This window comes from Chiloscyllium plagiosum, chromosome 6 (assembly GCF_004010195.1).
Source record: "Chiloscyllium plagiosum isolate BGI_BamShark_2017 chromosome 6, ASM401019v2, whole genome shotgun sequence".
Taxonomy (NCBI): domain Eukaryota; kingdom Metazoa; phylum Chordata; class Chondrichthyes; order Orectolobiformes; family Hemiscylliidae; genus Chiloscyllium; species Chiloscyllium plagiosum.
This window is the reverse complement of record NC_057715.1, coordinates 120,469,664-120,493,106: the sequence shown is the minus strand read 5'-3', so window position 1 is coordinate 120,493,106 and position 23,443 is coordinate 120,469,664. Positions and strand designations below refer to the sequence as shown.

The window sequence follows — 23,443 nt, the reverse complement described above, 5'->3', positions numbered from 1 at the left end:
GCGCCGATACAGTCAACGATGTAGCGGAGGAAAAGGTGGGGGGTGGTGCCAGTGTAGCTGCGGAAGATGTATTGTTCCACATATCCAACGAAGAGGCAGGCATAGCTGGGGCCCATGCGGGTGCCCATGGCTACTCCTTTGGTTTGGAGGAAGTGGGAGGATTGGAAAGAGAAGTTGTTCAGGGTGAGGACCAGTTCAGTCAGTCAAAGGAGAGTGTCAGTGGAAGGGTACTGGTTGGGTCGGCGGGAAAGGAAGAAGCGGAGGGCTTTGAGTCCTTTGTGATGGGGGATGGAGGTGTATAGGTACTGGATGTCCATGGTGATGATAAGGTGATAACATACATCTTTTGCTTACCACCCACTATATTAAGGTGCACTGGAACAATAGCATCAAACTTTGAAGACCATGATTAGAGCTTATTGGCAAGAATATCATAATGAATGGGATAAAGGAATTCCAACATTGCTATTTATCTTTAGGGGCACTCTGGATGAATACAATGGATTTAGTTCTTTTGAAGTAATACATGGATGTGGAAGATGACCGCTTAAATTTATTAAAGAGATGAACCTCAGTGACTACGCTTCCAACCCTGTTTCAGAGAGAATCTGACTAGAATATGAGGGTTGGCTAGACAATATTTCAAGGGTGCTAATCACAACAAAAGCTACACCAGATGAACAGGTCAAAGTTAAAAATTTTGTCACAGGAGGCAAAGTGTTAGTCTTGGGGAAGAAATAAGGCAAGTTTAACTGGACCTTCTAGAATCAAAAAGAAACGCAATAATGTGAATTACATAATGAATATTCCAGACAAGAGAACGATTCAGAAAGTGTGCCATGTTGATTTCATGAAAATAAATTGTGACAGAAGGATAGTGAGGAGAAAAGTGTATTTTATTTGGTGAAAGAAATAGAGTGAAATAGAAATATCAGAATAATTAGATAATGAATCAGAAAATGAAAAGTCAAAATTTGATCCTCTGATAATCAGATTAGAAACATGCTTAAAGAATCAAATCTGATGCTATTGAGGTGACTCTCGAAGGCTATTACAGCATCATAAATATGCTTGGAAAAATCTTTTTGACTGTTCCTGATAATGTGAGAGATGCACTACCTATAAAACTACACCCGTTCAGACTCGATATACTCAGATTAGCTCAAGTGATGGAAAAGATTAAGTATGTGATGGACAATTATATAAGTGATTGAAGTCATAGCTCAACCTCACCTACTGGGATGGTGCCAAACTGAATGGATCACAAAGATTTTGTATTGATTATCACAAAGTCAATATTGTAACAAAAACAGTCTTCTATCCTCTTCCGAGACTGGAAGACTGCATTGAATGAATTGGACATTCACAATTTGTCACAAAAATTATACTTGCAAGTTTGGTTGACTAAGTGAGCTAAAGAAATATCAGCTTTTGTAACACCAGATGGACTTTATCAATGTAAAATCATGCCGTTGCGAATGGACTATGTACCAACACTGTTTCAATAATTAAATAATAATTAACCAATGAACTAATTAAAGGACTGTGTAATGGTTGTTTTTAGCCAAACTTTAGGACAACATTTATACCACTTGACTGAATCGATTAATTGGCTACAGAAAGTTAATTTGGTTGTAAAACTGGTGAAAAGTGGATTTGCCAAGGCAAAAGTGACTTATTTCGGCCACATTGTAGTCCAATACCAAGTAGCCTCTAGAGAAGTGAGAGTATGGGCTATTTTGGATTTCCTGTGCTGAGGATGAAACATGGCATGAGTGCATTTTATAGTAGGTTTATTGTGAACTTCAGTACCAGAGTTACATCTTTAATAGATATTTGTTCAAAAAAAGGCAGAGAGTTAGAACATAGATAGAACATAGAACAATACAGCACAGAACAGGCCCTTCGGCCTACGATGTTGTGCCGAACATTTGTCCTAGCTTAAGCACCCATCCATGTACCCATCCAATTGCCGCTTAAAGGTCACTAAAGATTCTGACTCTGCCACTCCCACAAGCAGCGCATTCCATGCCCCCACCACTCTCTGGGTAAAGAACCCACCCCTGACATCTCCCCTATACCTTCCACCCTTCACCTTAAATTTATGTCCCCTTGAATAGACATGAGTGTCAAAGTGCTTTTGAAAACTTAAAAGATGTGATAACATGCCAGTTTTAGCCATGCCAAATTATAAGGCCATTCAAACCATTAATGCCAGTGACCTTGGTGTAGGGGCTGTTTTATGGCAAGATGGACATCAACCAGCCAGTCAGTTATGTAGCGGTAAAGGAGAAAAATGAATCTTGTGATAGCTCTCCATCATTTTGAAATTTACATCAACAATATTGAAGAAACTATTAGTTATATGGACCACAATCCTTTGATCATCTTAGGAATATTTCAGCACAAAAACTGACAACTATTTCAGTTCAATGAATTGGACACTCACAATCTGTCACAGATCAACTTGTGTAATTTTTCAATCGTGTAATTTGAAACTTATTCACGTGCCTGGAAAAGACAATGTTATAGGGGATCATTTATTGAAAAGACATGTGAAAGGCACCGAGTGATGTAGGGCCCATGAATTAGTTTGAAATATGGTTGCTGTGTAACTCATTATGTTTAATGTCAACTTGTTACTTTTGCTGATGTGACATAGAAATAATGTTAAGACAATTTTTGAGTAATGAAAATACCTGTTAAAGACTCATTTTCATTCTTCTTTGGGGAAAGGTCTGATCATATATTGTACATTTTGGACTTTTGAAGTTTGAACTAGAGACATGGGGTTTCTCTGTCTGAAGGAATTAAAAATATTTCTGTAGCTATGATTTTTATTTTGTCTGAGACGTAATTTGGGGAGGCTACAGGAATGCAAGTCTGGTCACACTGGCTACCCCGTTGCTCAGGCGACGATTCCTCGCTCACTTCCGGCTGTGCGACGGCGAAACCCATCCGGGTGTTTCCGGTCCGCTCGGAAAGAGTTCCGGGCTCCGCTGGAGGGCGGGGAATCGAGCAGGGGTCCGCCCCCTCCAGGCCGGAGTCGCCATGGCCGAGCCGGGCAGTAAGTTTGGGGACATCCAGCGGTACCTGTCCGATGGCCGCTTCCCCTCCACCTTCTGCCCGGCGAAGAAGAAGAACCTGAAGCGGTATGCACAGAAATTCCAGCTGGAAGGTGAGAGACACTGTCCGGGGGGTGGGCGGCGACGGGAACACTGTGTGTCCCTCAGGGTTTCGGTGAGGGGGCGGAATGTGTCCCCCTCGGGGGGGGGGGATGTTCCCCTCAGTGTATGGAGGGGTGACCCCTCGGTGGAGCTGTCTCAGAGGTGGGAATGGGAATGGGAATGGGAATGGGGATTCCCCTGGTCTGTGTGGGGCAGACTCCTTCAGGGCAGGGGGTTAATCCAGTGGTGTCTCAATGGAAGGCTGATGCTGATGCGGGGGGTCCCTCCAGGGATCCTCCCAAGGGAGGGGTCAGGTATAGGGTTGAGGGATTAGATTAGATTAGATTACTTACAGTGTGGAAACAGGCCCTTCGGCCCAACAAGTCCACACCAACCCGCCAAAGCACATCTTTGGACTGTGGGAGGAAACCGGAGCACCCGGAGGAAACCCACGCAGACACGGGGAGAATGTGCAAACTCCACACAGTCAGTCGCCTGAGGCGGGAATTGAACCCGGGTCTCTGGCGCTGTGAGGCTGAGTGCTAACCACTGTGCCACCGTGTCCCCCCAAGCTCCAATAAATTCAAATCATCTGAAATAAAATTCATTCTGATGAAAGCATCTTTTCATTTTCACTGGTTTTCTGGTCTATGCTTTGTTGACGAGAATTAAGTGTTTCTGTCCCTTGTTTTGATGCTTGATATCTCTGTGTTAATCTCTCTCTCCCCCTATGATAAGTGAACAGTTAAATCTTTACGCATTCAGTAACTGCTCCCAAACAGACGACCATTTGGCCCTTCTGGTTTTTGCTTGTGCTACACACTAACATCCTTCCATTCCCACTTCATCTCACTCCAATCAATTTAATCTTCAGTTCCTTTCTCCTTGTAACTATGTTCAGCTCTCTTTAAATCCATCCAAAATATTCAGCTCAACTACACTCAGGTTGTGGATTCCAAATCCTCACCACTCTCTGGGTTTATTTCCAGTTTACTCTAAGCAGCCACTTTCATACCACCTCCTCCAGCAGCTCAGGTGTATGCCAGAGATGCTGACAATTCTGGCAGCATCTACAGGGAAAGCAATAGTATTAATGTTTCAGGTTCTGAGTATTTCCAGTACTTTCTCTCTTTTGAGTTGCAGCATTCATGTGATGCAAACAATTCCATGTTTATCCTAATTATCTTGTACAGACCACTTAGTGAAGCTTCCACTTCTCTGACACTTTGGCTCACAGTATACAGTCACAGAACAGGCTCTTCAGCCCACCATGTCTATGCTGACTAACAAACACCAAACTATACTAATCCCATTCACTTGTGTTTAATCTGTAGCATGCGATACACTGGCAGTTTAAGTGCTCATCCAGAGGTTTCTTAAATATTGTGAGAGTACCTGCCTCCACCACCCTCTCAGACTGCGTGTTCCATAATCTACCGTCCTCTGTGAAAAACAATTTGGATAGGTACATGGATAGGTGCTTACGCTAGGACAAATGTTCGGCACAACATCGTGGGCCGAAGGGCCTGTTCTGTGCTGTATTGTTCTATGTTCCTCAGATCCCCTCTACACGTTTGCCATGGGGAAGAGATTCGCACAATCTCCTCTCTCTATGCCTCTCAAAATCAGATCACCTTCCCGGTCCAGCTCCAGCTCGTCGTCCTCTGATCCAGGAAAACAGAAACCCAGCCTGTCCAGTCTCTCCTTGTAACTGAGACTTTTCATCTCAGATGACATCCTGATGAATCTCCTCTGCACCTTCTCCCATGCAATCTTGTCCTTCGTATAGTGTGGCAACCAGAACTACACATACATTCCTGTCATAGGGACAACGTTAGAAACTATTCTTGAAGATGTTATAACAAGACAGTGGTTAAGTTCAAGGTAATTAGGCTGTGCCAAAGGGAAATCATATTTAAGTAATTTATTGCGGTTGTTGGGGAAAATTGTGATCTGGACACAAACATGGACAACAGCCAGCTATTCAGCCCTTCATCTATTGTACATTAGGAAAAAAGATGCATTACTTGATTCACTTCAGGAAAATGAAGTGTGTCAGGTGAATGGGTCTAAAGAAGAGTTCTTTTAGAGCAGAAGTTTGGGAGTGTTGTGTAGACAATTTCATAAGCTGCTGGGAATGGAGGGGAATCTTTGACATTTCATTGTAACATTATTTGTGTAAGTATTTGTGAAAAAAATTTGGAATAGAGTCAATAACATAAAACGTTTATTGATCCCTGATCAAAGACCTATCGCAGATTAATGCCCAGCTGTATTATTGGTTGGTGTGCAGTCTTTTGTAGTGACGTATATTGTGTCATTTTAAGGTGGTTGTTTGTACTATGTGGGGCCAAAGAAGGACGAGAAGAGAGAAGTGGTGGCAGATCGTGAGAAGCGACGACAGATATTCTTGGAATGTCATTTCTCTGATATTGGCTGCCACTTGGGCCAGAAAAAGACCGTGCACAGAATTCAAAGCCGATATTATTGGTTGGGGATTGTAAAGGATGTTGTTGACTGGGTAAGCAAAAAATGCACAAAATAATCCGTAATCGCCAATTTCTTTTCTTTAAAATTAAGTTTTTGCAACAGAACTTTGCAGCTCAGAAAAAGGTTATTTGGCCCATCATGCCTTTGCCAAATTTTTGAGAGAGCCATCTACCCCATTATCCCATTCAATCTATGCCAGGGGATCTGCTATCATGGTATGCAATACTCATCTGTCTTGTGCCATTCTCAAACATCCATTGTCACCCAACTGTAACTACTGTGATGTTTGTCATTCCAGGCCTACCCTCTTTCTGCTGCCCTGCACTTTACTTGTAGGAGAGATGCCTGCAGACTTTCAAATAGCTAACATACTGCCATTCTCTTTTCTGAACGTCACTGAGAGTTTTCTTTGCTCTTCAATTTCAAGTCCTTCTTCATTTACCTTATGATCTTGCAAATGTTCTTCCTTTCAAGTATTTATCCAATTTCCTTTTGAAAGTTCCTGTTGAATGTGCTTCCACCCCACTTTCAGGCAGTGTGTTCTAAATCATACCTCCTTGTGTTGAAGATCTTAGCAGCCACTACACCCCTCCAAACCCCAACCCCCACTGCTTCTTTTGGTAATTATCCCAAATATTTTGTCCTCTAAATACCAGCTCCTATGTCAATTAAAACAATTTCTCCTTACTTATTCATGAATCTGATCAAATTAATCCAAACGCTTATCTCTTCAAAGACTAATTTTACCTTCTCCAAACTCTGGACATAACTTTGTGCAAGGTTTTCCCTAAAGTGATTGTTTTAATTTTTGATTTTTTGAGAAGTAATTTTCCTAAAGCACCAATTCTGATTTTTGTGTTGGAATTGTAGATTAAATTGTGTGAGACCTGCCAGCATGCAGAACACTACAAGAACGTGAACCGTAAATTCCCACCCTTGAAAGTTACCAGACCGTGGGAAATTCTCAGCTTTAATCTCATTGGTGAGGCAGCTCTTCAGTTGTGAATTGTTCCCTAATGTTTGTTTTCTGTAAGTAAACTGATGGAGTACAAGAGCAAGAGGTGATGTTGAACATGTATGAGACACTTGTTAGACCTCAGCCAGAATATTATGTAGTTATGAGCGTCACCTTATAGGAAAAATGTGAACACATTGGAGAGAGTGCATTTAACAAAATGGTTCCAGGGATGACAAACTTCGGTGATGACCATAGACCGGAAGAAGTTGGGACTGTTCTCCTTGGAGAGAAGGTGGCTGAGAGGAGATTATTTGATAGAGGCTTTCAATGTTTTGAACAGGCTAAATAGAGTAGATAGAAAGAAGCTGTTTCCACTCATAAAAGGAGCAAAAAGTAGAGGGCACAGATTTAAAGTGATCTGAAAAAGAAGCAAGGCTGAAGTTAGGAGAAACTTGGCTTGGCATAGCAAGTTGTTAGGGCATGGAATGTTCTGCTTGCAAATGTGGTAGAGACAGGTTCAATTTGGGTATTGAAAGTGGTATTGGGTAACTGTTTGGATAGAAATAGCATTCAGGGATATGGAGAGAAAGCAGATGGGCACTAGGTAATGATGCTCATTAAATGAGCTAGTGCAGGCACAATGGGCCGAATGGCCTCCTTCTGCACTGTAACAATTTTATGATTCTGCCTCGCTGTCCTCACAGGTCCGTTCCCAGAAACCACCTGCGGAAATACCTATGTACTGATGGTTAGTGACTATTTCACAAAGTGGGTTGAAGCAATTCCAATACAGAAGAAAGATGCTTTGTCAGTAGCCAAGGGGTTGGCTGCCACTTTTTACAGGTATTTTCCTCAAAATATGTTAATCTGTCTGGTTTTTCTTATGTTCTCAATGTAACATAAGTTATTTGTTTTACTTGAGGTGGGTAAACTTCTCATTGTAGTTGGGGATGGGTGAAAGTTTACTCTTGATGCAAAGTCTGAGATGTGTCCTTCAGAGTTGGGAATAAAGGCCCACTGCTTTTCACATAACACTAACTGCAAATGCAGATCTTATAATTCTCATTTTAGGATTTATTCAGATTTGGCATGAAGTTCTTTTGAAATCTTCCAGACCCCAAGAAATACAGGGGTGATGGGGCTGTTCAATGAGGAGATGGAGTTGATGTTCCCAACTGTTTAGAATGGTGGGTAACTTCATCAAAATCCATAACATTTAGGAAGGGTTGAAATATGGTAGACCCTGTTTCCCCCATCCTCCCCTGGCTGGAATGCAGGATCACCAATGAGGGGCAGCTATGTTGAATTGAGTTTAGGCACAATGTCTTCAAGTGGATTGTGCATCATTGGAATTCTCTACTGAAGGCTGAGGTAGACATTTCATTTTTGAACATAGTCTGTATTGAAATGGATAGATTCCTGGACACTAAATGAATTGAAGATATGGGGTCAGGCAGGGCATGGAGTTGATGTAGATCAGCTATGATTGTCTTGAATGACAGACAGAGAGCTCAAGGTGCTGAATGGAGGTATTCCTGTTTCTTCTTCTAAAACTTATAGGATGAGGTGGTGTGTCGACATCTCAGCACCAATTGAATAGGGCCACCCAGGTTTCATGGCCATTTTCAGGATCTCAAGGAGTCTCAAAAACAGACTGTGTGCAAGGACCACCTGCTGGTTACATCCTATGCTATTCCCAGTTATTCCATTATATCAGTTTTCAAATTGCACCTTAAAAAATACTTTATTTTGTTTTGCTTGCTGTTCCAATGTTCTATTTAACATTTTTAGAAATTGGTAACATTCACACAGTGAACACTGTTTATTTATGCCATCTCCCTCATGGCTGTTTTGAGGTAGTTGATGGCAGCAGCAGAAGCAAGTCTCCATTCTGTTGAGCTTGCTTCTAAATCTCGAGCTTGTCTTGAACATCAGTGCTATTTGATCTCTTCATCCCTACATTGAGCAATTATTTGCTTCATGAAATGTTATTTATTTGATACAGGTTTGGGGCTTCAAAAGACATATTCTCCAATGAAAGCAGAGTATTTTGTGATGAGGTAATGTGTCCTTTCATATGGTTGTTGTTTCTGTCTGCGTGTTTACATAGACACTGGAATAAAACTGGAAAGTCAAGATAGGTTAAATCATGCCTTCAGTCAACATACTTGTTGCTCAACAAAGTAGACTTCTTCCTTCTCTCTTTCCCTAACCATGTGATGGTCAGTGTGACTGTTATGCTCTTAATTCCAATGGATGACATGGTCTGGTTTCTAGCTGGATAAAGTTCCGTTTGAACATAACAGAAAAATCAGGATCAGGAAACAGAACCTTCTCTGCAATTTTGTAAGCTCATGGATGAACTGATCGTGGCCTCAGTTCTATTTTCCTGTCTGCCCCTTATAACCCTGAATTCACTAGTTCATCAGAAATCTGTCCAACCTGGTCTTCTGAAAAAGGGACATTACACGTGAAACATTAACTACTATCTCTTCATAGATGCTGCAAAACAGTCAAGTTTCCCCAGAATTTTGTTTGATCATCGTTTTTGGTAAAATACAGTTTTTATTTAAACGGGCTAAGAGAAATGGAGCAAAGATGGGTAGATAGAGTTAAGTCACAGATCAGCTGTGATCTCATTCACTGGTTGTACAGGATCAAGGGGCTGAATGGGCTCCTTGTCTTCCTATGTCTAATAGATCTTCTTTACCGTCATAATTGGAAGAGTCCCCTGCATGTCAAGTTTGTTACATTCTTTCTCCCCACCCCTGTACCCGTGTGGAAACTTGCCTCGACACTTGTGTATATTCCACAGATCAGGAATTTGAAATTACAACATTAATTTGATCAGTTGTTTTCTGGTTTCTCATCAGGCAGTTTTGTACATGTTTATTGGAACAGTTCTTTTCATGTTGAAATATTCTGGGCCCGTTAGGACAACACTCAGTGGGCTCAGTGATTAGCACTGCTGCCTCACAGCAGCAGGAACTCAGCAATAGTATAGACACATGAGCCTGAGTGAGATGCTGTTCAGAGGGTTGGCGTGGACTCAATGGGCTGAATGACCTGCTTCCACACTTGTAGGGATTTTATGATTTTTTTGGTCTGAAATATTTATAGTGCTGGGTTAGAATCAGTTCTTCTCTAGCCTTACATTCTAAACATTTGCTTTATTTACTTATCGTAGGTCAGCAAAAACCTTTTTGAAAGATGGAACATTAATCACAAAGTGACTCCTGCTGAACATTTTCAGCACACTGGACTAGATGACAGAACCAATGAAATATTAAAAGCAGCAATTAGAAATACAGTAAACTCCAAGCAGACGGAATGGGATGACTGTTTGGACCCTGTCCTGTTTGAGTTTCGGACATCAGTAAATTCAAGTACTAAGTTTACACCTTTCTTTCTACTCTATAATAGAGAAGCTCGGCTGTTATCTGAGGTAGGACTGAAACTGTTGTTAGCCTCCAGTTGTTATGAATCCACTATGGGTTGTTAATTAATTGCTTATATGTGGTGCAACAAGATATTTCTTTGCTAATCTCCGCAATGGATTCTGCCAAAACATCTTTGATCTGAAGCATTAAGTTGACAATCTTCAGTGTGCAGGTGCTGCCTAACCTACTGGGAGTTTCCAGCATTTTTCTTTTGTTACACTAATGTCACTAACAGTTAACGCACTAAAGTAAATTAGGGATGTTTTAAATTTTTAGGAAAAAGTGAGGTCTGCAGATGCTGGAGATCAGAGCTGAAAATGTGTTGCTGGAAAAGCGCAGCAGGTCAGGCAGCATCCAAGGAACAGGAGAATTGACGTTTCGGGCATAAGCCCTTCAGGAATGAGGAAAGTTCCTGAAGAAGGGCTCATGCCTGAAACGTCGTTTCCCCTGGTTCTTGGATGCTGCCTGACCTGCTGCGCTTTTCCAGCAACACATTTTCAGCATGTTTTAAATTGTTACCTGGATGTGGAGAATCTGAGCTTGGAGACCATCCCCAGGATGGGGTTTTTGCTGTTCTGCTTTGCAAGGTCTTGCTCCAAGTGAAGACTGGTAACTTTCCATGAATACCAGAAGCTTCATGTTGTCAAGAAACCGAAGCCATGACTAGATGAAAGTTTAAAATGCTGGGAATACTCCAAAAAGCTCGAGCAGCTTTCAGTGAGAAGGATGAGTCCTTGACCCAATCTTGTGAAGGATGGTCTAGCACTGCATTGTGCTATGCTGTCAGAACTGCTATGTCTTGGATGATGTCTTAAACTAAGGCTAAGACCTGCCTTTTCAAATGGACAGTAAAGATCCCACAGCCATTATTTCAAAGAACTCTATCAGTTCCCATTATTATATTGAAAACCTCCATCAAAATCACTTTAATTTTCTAAATTACAGAGAATGCAGTTTGTTCCTGGTAATTTTAACCTTTTGGATCCAGGTATTCTGGTGAATCTGCACTGTTTCTTCCAAGGACAGTTATATCTTTCATAATGTGCATTGCCTATTATTTCTCCCAAAAACTCCAGGCGTCTGTGCAGCTGAAATATGACTCCCATCTCATTGTATTCTAGTCTTTTAGATATAAAGGCTAGAATTTCTTAAAATATTTGATTACCTTCTGTATCATCTTTTGAGACTTCAAAAGATCTTATTTGGAATCCCCAAGTCTATTTGGGCCTCCTCTGTTACATGTGATTAAGATTCAAAGCAGATGGAATCATACCTTTCTACATTGAAATCCATTTATCACCATTCCACCCTTCTGTAAACCAGCAAGGTCAGAGTAATTTTATGCTTCCACTTACAATGCTTACTGTATTACCTGAGCAAACTTGAAAATTAAAGTTTCTATTTTATCATCTAAGTTGTGGATACATGCAGTGAGCGGTTGAGTCCCCAACACAGATCCTTGTGTTGTCCTTCCTAGTATCTCAGATCTGACTACTTCCACTAAACTAGTAACCTAACCAGGTCAATAACCTTTCCTGAATTCGACAAGCTTCTATTTTAGCCAACATTCTTTTATGAAGAACTTTATCAAATGCCTTCAGAAAGTCAGTATAAATTAACATCTGTAGACATTTCCCCTTTCTGTGCTTTGGTTGCTTCTTGAAAATATTTAATCCGATTCACTATACCTGACTTACCTTTATGTATCCATGCTCACTCTGATCAGCTGAAAATGTTCAAGGTTGTCAGTCATCCTAACCTTTAAAAAAAAAAGAGTTCTAGTAAATTCTCAGTAAGAGATAGTGGGCTAATAAGCATAAATTGAAAGTTAAAAGTAAATAAAAAAGAGCTGTATTCCAAAGGGGAGGTGAAAGTGACCACCTTTGATATGAAGGCTACATTTGACTAAGTGTGACATAGTCAATACTTGATAAGGTCAACACCATTCAGGATGAAGCAGCCGATTTAACTGGCACGTGATCCACAAGCATTCGCTTTTTCCACCACGGATGATCAGTCTACAAGATGCACTGCAGTAACTCAACAAGGCTGTTTAGACAACATCTTCCAAACCTATGCCCACTTTCATCTAGAAGGTCAAGGACAGCAGATACATGGGAGCACTACCCTCTGCAAGTTCCCCTCCAAGCCACTCACCATCCTGACTTGGAAATATATCACTGTTCCTTCACTGTCACTGGGATAAAGTCCTGAAATTCCTTCCCTAAGGACATTGTGGGTCTACCTACAACATATGGGCTGCAGCCATCCAAGAAGGCAGCTCACCCCCATTTTCAAGGGGCAACTAAGCATGAGCAATAACTACTGACCTAGCCAGTGATGCCCACATGTGTAAAAGGGGCTTACTTTATCTATCAAATATTATATATTTTTGGTAGATTTAAGAAAGCAGTTTGAACCACACCAAATGTAAGTTAAATATCCTTAAATGTTTATGTTCATGTGTTTTCAGGGAAAACTTGAAATTGCTAATGAGTACAGGTCACCAGAAACTTGTGGCATCAAAACAGAAAGCATAGACGAGTTTACTAATTCTGTGAGTGAGCAGCAAAATGCAGTTAAAGAAATGGTAAGTTACAGAGCTTGGTAAGGCCAAAAAAAGCAGAGTTAGTTTCCATTTGATTGTTGGCATCAGTTAATAAAGACTGGATGCTGGAATAAGCCTGAATATTTTGATGATTGCTGCACCAAAGGAACAGTCAAGATCATTTACAACATTAGTGAGCAAGGGATGTCTAGATGAGTTGAGTTTCATTCACACAAACACAGTTAAAATATGAATTACACCAAAATATCATTGTGGAAATATTTTTTCTAAATTCTCTCTAGTTTGAGGTAGAAATAAAATCATAAATAGTTAATCAAGTGTGGGTCATGCTATTACCATATTGCAATTAACATTTAAAACAAAGCTGCCAAAAATAGACATTTTTTGGAAAGCCATTTTGTTAATCTGACGATATAACATTGTTATAGATGTACCTGTAGATTTACTTATCATCAAAGCTTTCTCATCTTTTCAAAGTAAAATTCAAATTAGAATGGAGAGAAATGTATTGCTATTATATTTTTAGTAAACATGCATGGTAACCAATATAATTCTGATATTTATGCCCATAATATTTGGCTGCTTATTCTTGTGGAGAATTAGCAGCTTCAGCAGCTCTTCATGTGGCTACAAGAAATGATACAGAAGAAAGGTTTGGGGCTACGTAAAAAACAGCACCTCTCAGGGCAAACACGTTGTACATGCACAAATGTCCTCATGGCTTTAGTTTAAAGATTTTAAAACAGGTTGAAAGAGTTATCTTATTGATTGAAACTCCCATTTCATGCACTTCCTCCCTCTGTTCCCCATCCATGCAGAAAAAAACAAATTGATCTATGCACATTTTACAAAAAAGGTCTGTATTTGAAGAATATTTAATGAACTTAGATGTTAGCTACTTATTGTTCTGTACCCTATTTTCACATTTGCTGCAAAATGTTAAAAATTGGTATCTAACAGCTGACTTTGAGATAGGTTGATGTCAGAAGTTTTAAAAGAGGAAAATGAAAGTGTTTGCCTCTTTAGGTGATTGCTAACATGGCTGCAGCTCACAAACGGGAAAAAAAGAACGCAAAGAGGAAAGCCAGGAAAGGAACTGGGTTCATTGCCAGCGAGGAAGTGTTTCCAGGAAACACCAACTCAACAACTAAAAAGCACAAGAAAAGTCACTTTCTTTCTTTCCAAATTGAAACAACCTTGTCTGCTGAGCACAGTATGAACGGTGGGATGGCATGAAATGACTTTTCATTGATTATATCATATGGCTCAGGAACCGAAAGACAGAAACTTTACAAATAAATCCTCCTTGGAATGGCATCTCAACAATGGCATAAGGAAGAGTGAGAAATGACTGTACTGAGCCTCAATGTGCCGAGCTGACTAACTGCCATCTGTGAAGTTAACTGTGAATCAGATCAAAACATTTTGCATTAGAATTATTTTATACACACACATTAACTGTTAAAAGCAAAATGTTGCAGATGCTGTTCATTCATTAACAGTTTGATCATTTGTTCTGACTCTGGTTTACAATTTGCATCATGTAAATATGTTATGCCTAATAAAGTTCATCACTGTAAAGTTGTGTTGTATGCAATTTTAAAAATATTTCAGTAAATTTACAGAATTACATATCATTCAAACTGAAACAGTCCATTACTGTCATCTGACCTTAAATTTGAACGTGCTGAATCCATATCAACTACTAGAAATCCTCTCAGCTTTAGATGGACTGCTTCCAAATTAGACAAAGATGCTAGACAGAATGAGAATAAGAGACATGAGCAACAGGAAGAACTATATGTTCCCCATAGAGAAGAGTATTGCTGCTGAAGTTGGATATTGTAGCAGAGCTAATGTCAAACATTCAAATTAGCTGTAGGGAAGCAAAGTCCTCCATATTGCTCTATAGCACAAGGGCTGTTTTTTGTCACTTATATAAAATTATTTGGATGTGAATACAGGAGACATGGTCAGTATGTCTGCAGATAACACCAAAATTGGAAGTGCAGTGGACAGTGAAAAGACATTGAATTCCTCCCCTGTATTCTTTAGTACTACTGGAATGTTAAAAGTATCTTCCACTGTAAAGCTTGATACAAACAACTCTCCTAACCTGGTTTGCCATAACTCCCATATAGCAATCTGATTGACAGTGAGGGGTGGAACATAACATCAAAAAGATTCTAAGAATAATTGAGGAAGGAATTTGGGAAATTCCTTTTCACCCTGGCTCAGTACAAAAGGAAACCATTTAGCCCATTGTACTTCTGCTAATTCTTTGAAAGAGCAATTCAATTACACTCACCCTCTGCTCATTCATACAGCTGTGATTTTTTTAAAAATCGGTTTAATTATTTGTTCAACTTCCTTTTAAGTCCCCACTGAGTCTACTTCCACTGTCCATTCAGGTAATGCATTTCCAGTTCACAACTCATTGTGTAAAAACATTTTCATGTCCCCCATGGTCAAAAGAGGTTCCAAGGTATTTGGCCAAATACAATCACAAAGACTAACTTGTTTCTTATTCAGCTAGGGGAGGGTGAATTGCTGACCAGGAATTCAAATTCGTATCAGCCCTCTCCATCTGGCAGGGAGAACAAAGAGAAACCAATAGCTTTAATTAAAGGAGTCATTAATTCTTGATGCAATGGCAGAAGTGTGCAGGTCTTTTTAATTAGCTTCACCAGATCCTGTGTGTCAGATTATGTTCTGTATTCTTACCCCCTTGCTGAATCCTGGAATGTGTTGGAGAGAATGAGAAAGGAAAATGGTGAATGAAATGGTACAATATGATAAAAATGTTAATGAATACATATTTTGTTTTTTTGCTTTAATTTTAAATAGTGGATTGACCACACAAAGGACCACTTCAGTCTAACATAATAAATTACTCAACTACAAAAGAAAACATGTTTGATCCAAGAGAGACCGGTGTAAGCTGAAGTGGTGTCTGTGTCATTCCGGTGTAGCCCTGTGATTACAGCAAATAAACAGATATGGGTGTTTGCTTGGTATATTGACACAACTAGCATGTTGGGCACTCAACCATTCACAGGTCCATATAATGCAGATTGGATTGGTGTCTGGAGTGCTACTTCATTAATGGGAAGCTTTAAATCTTAGTGTGAGCTCAAATCTTTATTTTAAAATAAGACACTCTAGAGCTCTCACAAATCCTAAAGATAATAGAATCATAGATAATTTAATAGAAGACTACTTAATCCAGCCTCACCTATGCAAGTGCTGGCTTTTCTGTATAACATAATAGTACAGACCCCATAGCCCTCGATGTTGTGATGACCTTTTATCCTTCTCTAAGATCACACTAACCCACGTACCCTTCATTGTACTATCTTCCATGCGCCTATCCAAGAGTCGCTTGAATGTCCCGAATGTATCTGACTCTACTACCACTGCATTTCACTCACTCACCGCTGTGTAAAGAACCTACCTCTGACATCTCCCCATAACCTACCTCCAATCACCTTAAAAGTATGTCCCCCTCCATGATACGCATTTCCGTCCTGAGAAAACGTCTCTGGCTATCCAGTCTATCCATGCCTCATCATCTTGTACACCTCTTAAGTCATCCCTCATCCTTCTTCGCTCCAATGAGAAAAGTCCTAGACTCCCTCAACCTTTCTTCGTAAGACCTGCCCTCCAATCGTGGCAGCATCTTGGATATTTCCTCTGCACCCTCTCTAAAGCTTCTACATCCTTCCATAATGAGGTGATCAGAACCAAATACAATATTACAAGCTTGGTCTAACCAGGGCTCTATAGAGCTGCAGCAGAACCTCATGGCTCTTAAAACGCAATCCCCCTTCTAATGAAAGCCAACACATCATATACCTTCTTGACAATCCTATCAACTTGGGTGATAACTCTGAGGGATCTATGGACATGGGCCCCAAGATCCTTCTGTTCCTCCACACTGTCAAGAATCCTGCCTTTAACCCTGTATTCAGCATTCAAATTCGACCTCCCAAAGTGAATCACTTCACACTTCTCCAGGTTGAACTCCATCTGCCACTTATCAGCCCAGTTCTGCATCCTGTCAGTATCCCATTGCATCCTACAACAGCCCACCACATCCTTCTTAACATCAACCTGTTCAAGCATAACAGCCTGTTTCACACTGTCCTCAGAAACATCAAAGTCCCTCTCAGTAGTGAATACCAAAGCAAAGTATTCAATAAGGACCTCTCCTACCTCCTCCAACTCCAGGCAAATTCCCTCCATTATCCCTGATCAGCCCTACCCTCACTCTGGCTATTCTCTTGTTCCTCACGCAAGTGTGGAATGCCTTAGGGTTTTCCTTAATCCTACCTGCTAAAACTTTTTCATGCCTCCTTCTCACCCTCCTAAGTCCATTCTTCAGTTCCTTCATGGCTACCTTGTAACCCTCTAAAGCCCTATCTGATCCTTGCCTCCTTAACCTTAAGTAACATCCCTTGTCGCCAAAGGTTCCTTCAATCTACCATCCCTTCCTTGCCTCAGTAGGACAAGGGCATTAGCCAATGACCTCCCCTCTAGTCAGCCTTTCTAAATACTGAATCAGGAACCCTTCCTGAACACACTTTTTGCCATATTAGAATATATATATAGGATGTGAGCATAAGAGGTATACTTAGTATGTTTGCAGATGTCCTTCTTTCCTGAAGAAGGGCTAATGCCCGAAACGTCGATTCTCCTGTTCCCTAGATGCTGACTGACCTGCTGCGCTTTTCCAGCAACACATTTTCATCTCTAATCTCCAGCATCTGCAGACCTCACTTTCTCCTCAGTAGGACAAACCTGTCTAGCACTATCAGCAAGTGCTTCCTAAACAACCTCCACCTTTCTGGTCACATTTACCAGAGAACATTTTTTCCCAATTTAGGTGACCCAGTTCCTGCCTAAAAATATTCTAATTCCCCTACCCTTTATTAGATACTTTTCCATACCTCTCCAGGAGTACAGTAAACGTCAAGGTGTAGTGATCAGTATTACCGAAATGCTGTCCCAAGAGATCTGACATCTGGCCTGGTTCATTGCCAAGCACCAAATCCAATGACCTCCCCTCTAGTCAGCCTTTCTAAATACTGAATCAGGAACCCTTCCTGAACACACTTTTTGCCATATTAGAATATTATATATATATAGGATGTGAGCATAAGAGGTATACTTAGTATGTTTGCAGATGACACCAAAATTGGAGGTGTAGTGGACAGCGAAGAGGTCACCTCAGATTACAATGAGATCTTGATCAGATGGGCCAATGGGCTGAGAAGTGGCAGATGGAATTTAATACACACAAATGCGAGGTGCTGCATTTTGGGAAAGCAAATCTTAGCCGGACTTATAAACTTAATGGTGAGGTCCTAGGGAGTGTCACTGAACAAAGAGACCTTGGAGTACAGGTTCATAGCTCCTCGAAAGTGGAGTCGCAGGTAGATAGGATAGTGAAGGCAGTGTTAGGTATGCTTTCCTTTATTGGTCAGAGTATTGAGTACAGGAGTTGGGAGGTCATGTTGCGGCTGTACAGGATATTGGTTAGGCCACCGTTGGAATATTGCGTGCAATTCTGGTCTCCTTCCTATCAGAAAGATATTGTGAAACTTGAAAGGGTTCAGAAAATATTTTCAAGGATGTTGCCAGGGTCAGAGGATTTGAGCTTCAGGGAAGAAGTTGAATAGACTGGGGCTGTTTTCCCTGGAGCATCCGAGTCTGAGAGGGTGACCTTATAGAGGTTTATAAAATCGTGAGGAGCATGGATAGGGTAAATTGACAAAGTCTTTTCCCTGGGGTGGTGGGAGTCCAGAACTAGAGGACATAGGTTTAGGGTGAGAGGGGCAAGCTAATAAAAGAGACCTAAGGGGCAACCATTTCACACCGTGGGTGGTACGTGTATGGAATGAACTGCCAGAGGAAGTGGTGGAGACTGGTACAATTGCAACATTTAAAAAGCATCTGAATAGGTATATGAATAGGAAGGGTTGAGGGATATGGGCTAGGTGCTGGCAGGTGGGACTCGATTGGGACGGGATATCTGGTCAGCATGGATGAGTTGGACCGAATTGTCTGTTTCGGTGCTGGACATCTCTATGACTCTATGACCTGACAAAAACTGCTCCACCTATACTGACTATGGACAAATCCTCCTCCATGACCTCCCTTTCTGCAGCTGTTATATTCTCCCTAATTAGCAATGTCACTCCTCCATCAATCCTTTCGAAACATCTAAACCCTGGAACATCCAACAACCACCATTCCTGTCCCTGTGATATCCAAGTCTCCACAATGGCCACACCATCATAGTTCCAAATACTGATCCATGGTCTAAGTTCATCACCTTTATTTCTGATACTTCATGCGTCAAAATTGGCACATTTCAACCCATCACACTGACTTTACCCTATCAAGTGCCTATCCCTCCTCACAGGCTCTCTTCATGCTATATCTGGCTATTCACTACCAACTCCATCTGATCCATAGCTCCAGTTCCCGCTCCCCTGCCAATTTAGTTCAAACCCTCCCAAAGAGCTCTAGCAAACCTCCCACCCAAGATAGGAATGACCCTCTAATTCACGTACAGCCCATCCTTCATGTAGAGGTCCAGATACCACATGGTATCTTGAACAAAGCCTTCTTCTGTCCAGTCCTTGTATCTATTTACATGTTTCCTGTTCAAATGGTTTGTCCAAATCTTCTTTAAATAGAGTTGTGGTATGATCGCCATGGAGATCTATAATTCATAGAGTTTAGAACTTCCAGTTTGGATTCGATTCCCTACAGTGTGGAAACAGGCCCTTCGGCCCAACCAGTCCACACCAACCCTCCAAACAGTAACCCTTCCAGACACATTTCCCTCTTACTAACGTGCTGAAAATGTGTTGCTGGAAAAGCGCAGCAGGTCAGGCAGCATCCAAGGAGCAGGAGTATCGACGTTTTGGGCATGAGCCCAAGGGCTCATGCCCGAAACGTAGATTCTCCTGCTCCTTGGATGCTGCCTGACCTGCTGCGCTTTTCCAGCAACACATTTTCAGCTCTGATCTCCAGCATTTGCAGTCCTCACTTTCTCCTCTTACTAACATACCTATGGGCAATTTAACATGGCCAATTCGCCTGACCTGCACATCTTTGGACTGTGGGAGGAAACCGGAGCACCCGGATGAAACCCACACAGACATAGGGAGAATGTGCAAACAGACAGTCACCTGATGCTGGAATCGATTCTGGAACACTGGTGCTTCACAGCACCAGTGCTAACCACTGAGCCACCATCCAGTTGCAAGACTGGAAACTGAAAGAATGACACAGCAAGTTTCACATTTTTAAACACTTACTGAAACAAGTGATTAGAAACACAATTGACCAAATATTATTTATGCTGAAAATGCGCAGCAGGTCAGGCAGCATCCAGGGAACAGGAGAATCGACGTTTCGGGCATAAGCCCTTCTTCAGGAATGAGGAAAGTTTGTCCAGCAGGCTAAGATAAAAGGTAAGATAAAAGGTATCTTAACCTGCTGGACAAACTTTCCTAATTTCTGAAGAAGGGTTTATGCCCAAAACGTCGATTCTCCTGTTCCCTGGATGCTGCCTGACCTGCTGCGCTTTTCCAGCAACACATTTTCAGCTCTGATCTCCAGCATCTGCAGTCCTCACTTTCTCCTCAAATATTATTTATGTTTGTCAGCACTATATACTTTAAATCACAAAATGGAACATTCCACAATTTATACTCATCAGCCATCATACACTCGATGGAAATGCAGTCCTTTTAGCTGACAGTCCATCTTTGTTCCTATCTTACAATAGGTTTGTGACCTTGGTACATTGAGAAGTAACTTCAAGTGACTGTTCTCAGGTGATATCTGTAGTTTTTTGGAGAATTCTTTAAATCCAACCCCAGCAGTAAAACCTATCTTGGTGATTCTTCTTCTCCAGTCCTGCCAAACAAACCATCTGAAATCCACAGAATGTCAAAAGATGTGTGTATTTTTCTGGAGTTAAAAATCACAACACCAGGTTATAGTCCAACAGACTTATTTGGAAATACTAGCTTTCAGAGTGCAACTTCTTCATCAGGTAACTAGAAGCAGCAGCAGCGCTCTGAAAGCTAGTATTTCCAAATAAGTCTGTTGGACTATAACCTGGTGTTGTGATTTTTAACTTTGTCAACCCCAGTCCAACACCGGCACCTCCACATCATATTTGTCTAAAGACAGTCTTCCATCCTTATCATTTGTAGCAGCTTGCAAATTCAAGTTACCCTTTTCTCTCCATGTAGACCTGCTGCCTTCTGTCTGGGATATTCAGTGAGTTGCAAAGAAGCACGTAATCTGAGCTCAAATTGACTTTCTCAGTTCTGTTCCCCAGTAACATGACACACATTAAACTTGTAACTAGGTAGAAATGCTTACCATTTTATCCTTGATTCCAACTCAGAACAGCTGACAGCAGTGCTTTTACAATCCAATACCCCCAACATCTTTGTGATGTTGGGATACTCAGGGCAGAGTGCTTTTGATTGAGAACCAACCCCACCCCACCCTCAATAAAATGAAATCAATTAATATTGGACTAAAGGTCAATGATATTTCCCATCAATAACTATAATACCAGTGGAGGCAAGAGGAATAGGGATTGGGTATGTACCCTCCCTATTGAAATAATTACCCATTGTGCCTCCTACCTTGCCTTTTCTGAGACTAGAATATTCCACCCATGGTGCTTACACAGGACAAACCCAGAAATTGCCACTTGTAAAAGCGAAGATGCTTTACCAAAAATGTGTAAAATAATCTGAACATTCCTTTGATCTCTAACAATCAAAACAACCAAGCTTACTGTCAGGAAGACCGAGAAGAACTAGCCGTTTTCTTTTACTTCTCCATTCTTGAAGGGTGAGAGAGAAAGTCACCAAGAGATTTAGGTGCTTTCTCCGTCACAGGCTGAATGTTTCTGCTGTGTTGTCCAAATACAAAGCTGTAACCACTCCTTGAAGAACTAATCAAGAAACTGTTACTATGCAGAGCACTCTTGATCCTGATTTTAAATAAACCATCAAAAGACAGTCACAGTGAGTTGAGATGTCTAGCAGGTTGTCTCACTTCAAAAGTAAGGCAGCATTCTGGATTCAACTCTCAATGAGTTCCAGTAAATGTTTAATAACTAACATCTTCTACACAGTTCCTTGGTTTAAAGTATTCCAAAAAATATAATTTAACTACTTAAAATCAGGGTTGTTCTGGTACAGAGAGGGGCCATTTGGCCCATGGTGTATGTCTGGCTCTCGAAATGACCATTTCATTCAGTACACATTACTGCACCTGAGGTCTAATTAGTGCCTTGTACAAGTTCAGCAACACCTTAACAACTTTGTCAACCTGGCCTGTCACCTTTAACAACTTATGCACATAACCACTCACGTCTCTGCTCTTGCACATCCTTTAGAGTAATATCCCTTATTTTGCACTATCCTTGCATGTCTTCACATAAAAAATACAGGGCATCAACATCCTTGGGACTACTATTGACCAGACACACCACATAAACACAATGGCTATAAGAGTAGGTCAGAGACTGGGTATCTTGCAGCAAGTACCTCTCACCCTGACTCCCCAAAAGCCTGTCCACCATCTACAAGGCACAACTCAGGAGGGTGAGGGAATACTCCCCACTTGCCTGGATGGGGGCAGCTCCAACAACACTCAAGAAGCTCAACACCATTTGGGACAAAGCAGCCCCCGCTTGATTGGCTCCACATCCACAAGCATCCCACCAACGCTCAGTAACAGCAGTGAGCACCATCTACAAGATACACTGCAGAAACTCACCAAAGACCCTCAGACAGCACCTTCCAAACCCACGGCCACTCCCATCTAGAAGGACAAGAGCAGCTGTCTCATGGGAATACCATCCCCGCAAGTTCAAAAGACAGGTGAATAAATAATTCCTTCACATGAACATACAATTGAGACAAAACAAACAATAAGTTTGAATTTTCTGCTGAATTGACGTCGCTTCTCTTGTGCCCACGCGCTGAAACCTGCCTTTTTTCCCGCCTAACACTGCGCATGCGCTCTACTTGTGAAACCGCGCTCCTCCTCTAACTCTACACAAAAATCCTTCCACTGATCACGTGTCAAATAGATCCAGACTGCTAAATAACAACTAAATCAAAATATTTATGCTTGGTGCTACAGGTATGTGCGAAGGTATTGCATTAGGATATATATTATTGCTACAAATGTGAATTGAAGCACCAACTGTGAGATCTGTGCGGAGGGATTGCGGTGATGCGGTAGTAGCGCGTGCCTGTGTTGGGAAGTTCAGGGGGAAGGCGGTTAGTCGCCACGCGGGGTGGCTCCGGGACGGGGGGAGGGCTGCTCGGTGTCGTTACTGTCAGTTCACGGTGAGGGCGATGAACGGTCGTTATATTTAATGATAACTTCGCCACAGTGTTGGCGAAGACATCTGCGCGGGAAGGGATTATTGGTTGTTATTTGTTGCGAGCTTAAGGTCTGGAATTGTTACGGCCTCAGACTCCTCTCGAGTTTCCCTCCAAAGAAGTCTTATGTTTATCTCTCATGCCCTCTCCTTCTATAACTGGTCTCTTTTTGCCCTCTCCTTCTATAACTGGTCTCTTTTTGCCCTCTCCTTCTATAACTGGTCTCTTTTTGCCTCCCTTCCCCCAAACAAGTTGACCTTTTTGATTCTTCTTCCATAATTCCCAAAACTTTTCAAAGTGTTCCTTTGCTTTCTTCCTCTTCACTTTCCCAGATGGTCCTCTGCCTCTCTCTCTCTCCCCCTTCATCCCCCAACCCTCCT

At 41.4% G+C, this 23,443-nt stretch overlaps 1 protein-coding gene and 1 long non-coding RNA gene across 4 annotated transcripts; one reads left to right on the top strand and one right to left on the bottom strand.

Annotated features, from left to right (window-relative positions):
- The first annotated feature begins 2,865 nt into the window (after positions 1–2,865).
- On the top strand, positions 2,866–14,223 carry zgc:113436 (uncharacterized protein LOC503528 homolog). Of its 2 annotated transcripts, XM_043692607.1 has the most exons (8): positions 2,866–3,178; positions 5,495–5,688; positions 6,528–6,639; positions 7,320–7,458; positions 8,621–8,675; positions 9,803–10,060; positions 12,529–12,645; positions 13,651–14,223. In XM_043692607.1, exons 1-8 carry the CDS (start codon positions 3,052–3,054, stop codon positions 13,858–13,860), a joined length of 1,212 nt encoding a protein of 403 aa, XP_043548542.1. In that variant the 5' UTR covers positions 2,866–3,051; the 3' UTR covers positions 13,861–14,223. The 2 variants fall into 2 exon arrangements, with proteins under 2 accessions (XP_043548542.1, XP_043548539.1); XM_043692604.1 differs by lacking the exon at positions 12,529–12,645 and having other exon boundaries at positions 2,990–3,178.
- On the bottom strand, positions 8,653–22,668 carry LOC122551004. Of its 2 annotated transcripts, none has more exons than XR_006311989.1 (4): positions 22,450–22,668; positions 14,296–14,380; positions 11,753–11,814; positions 8,653–8,739 (listed from the first exon to the last, which is right to left on the bottom strand). It is a non-coding gene; the product is annotated as an uncharacterized LOC122551004 (long non-coding RNA). The 2 variants fall into 2 exon arrangements; XR_006311988.1 differs by lacking the exon at positions 22,450–22,668 and adding an exon at positions 21,034–21,204.
- Positions 22,669–23,443: the final 775 nt, after the last annotated feature.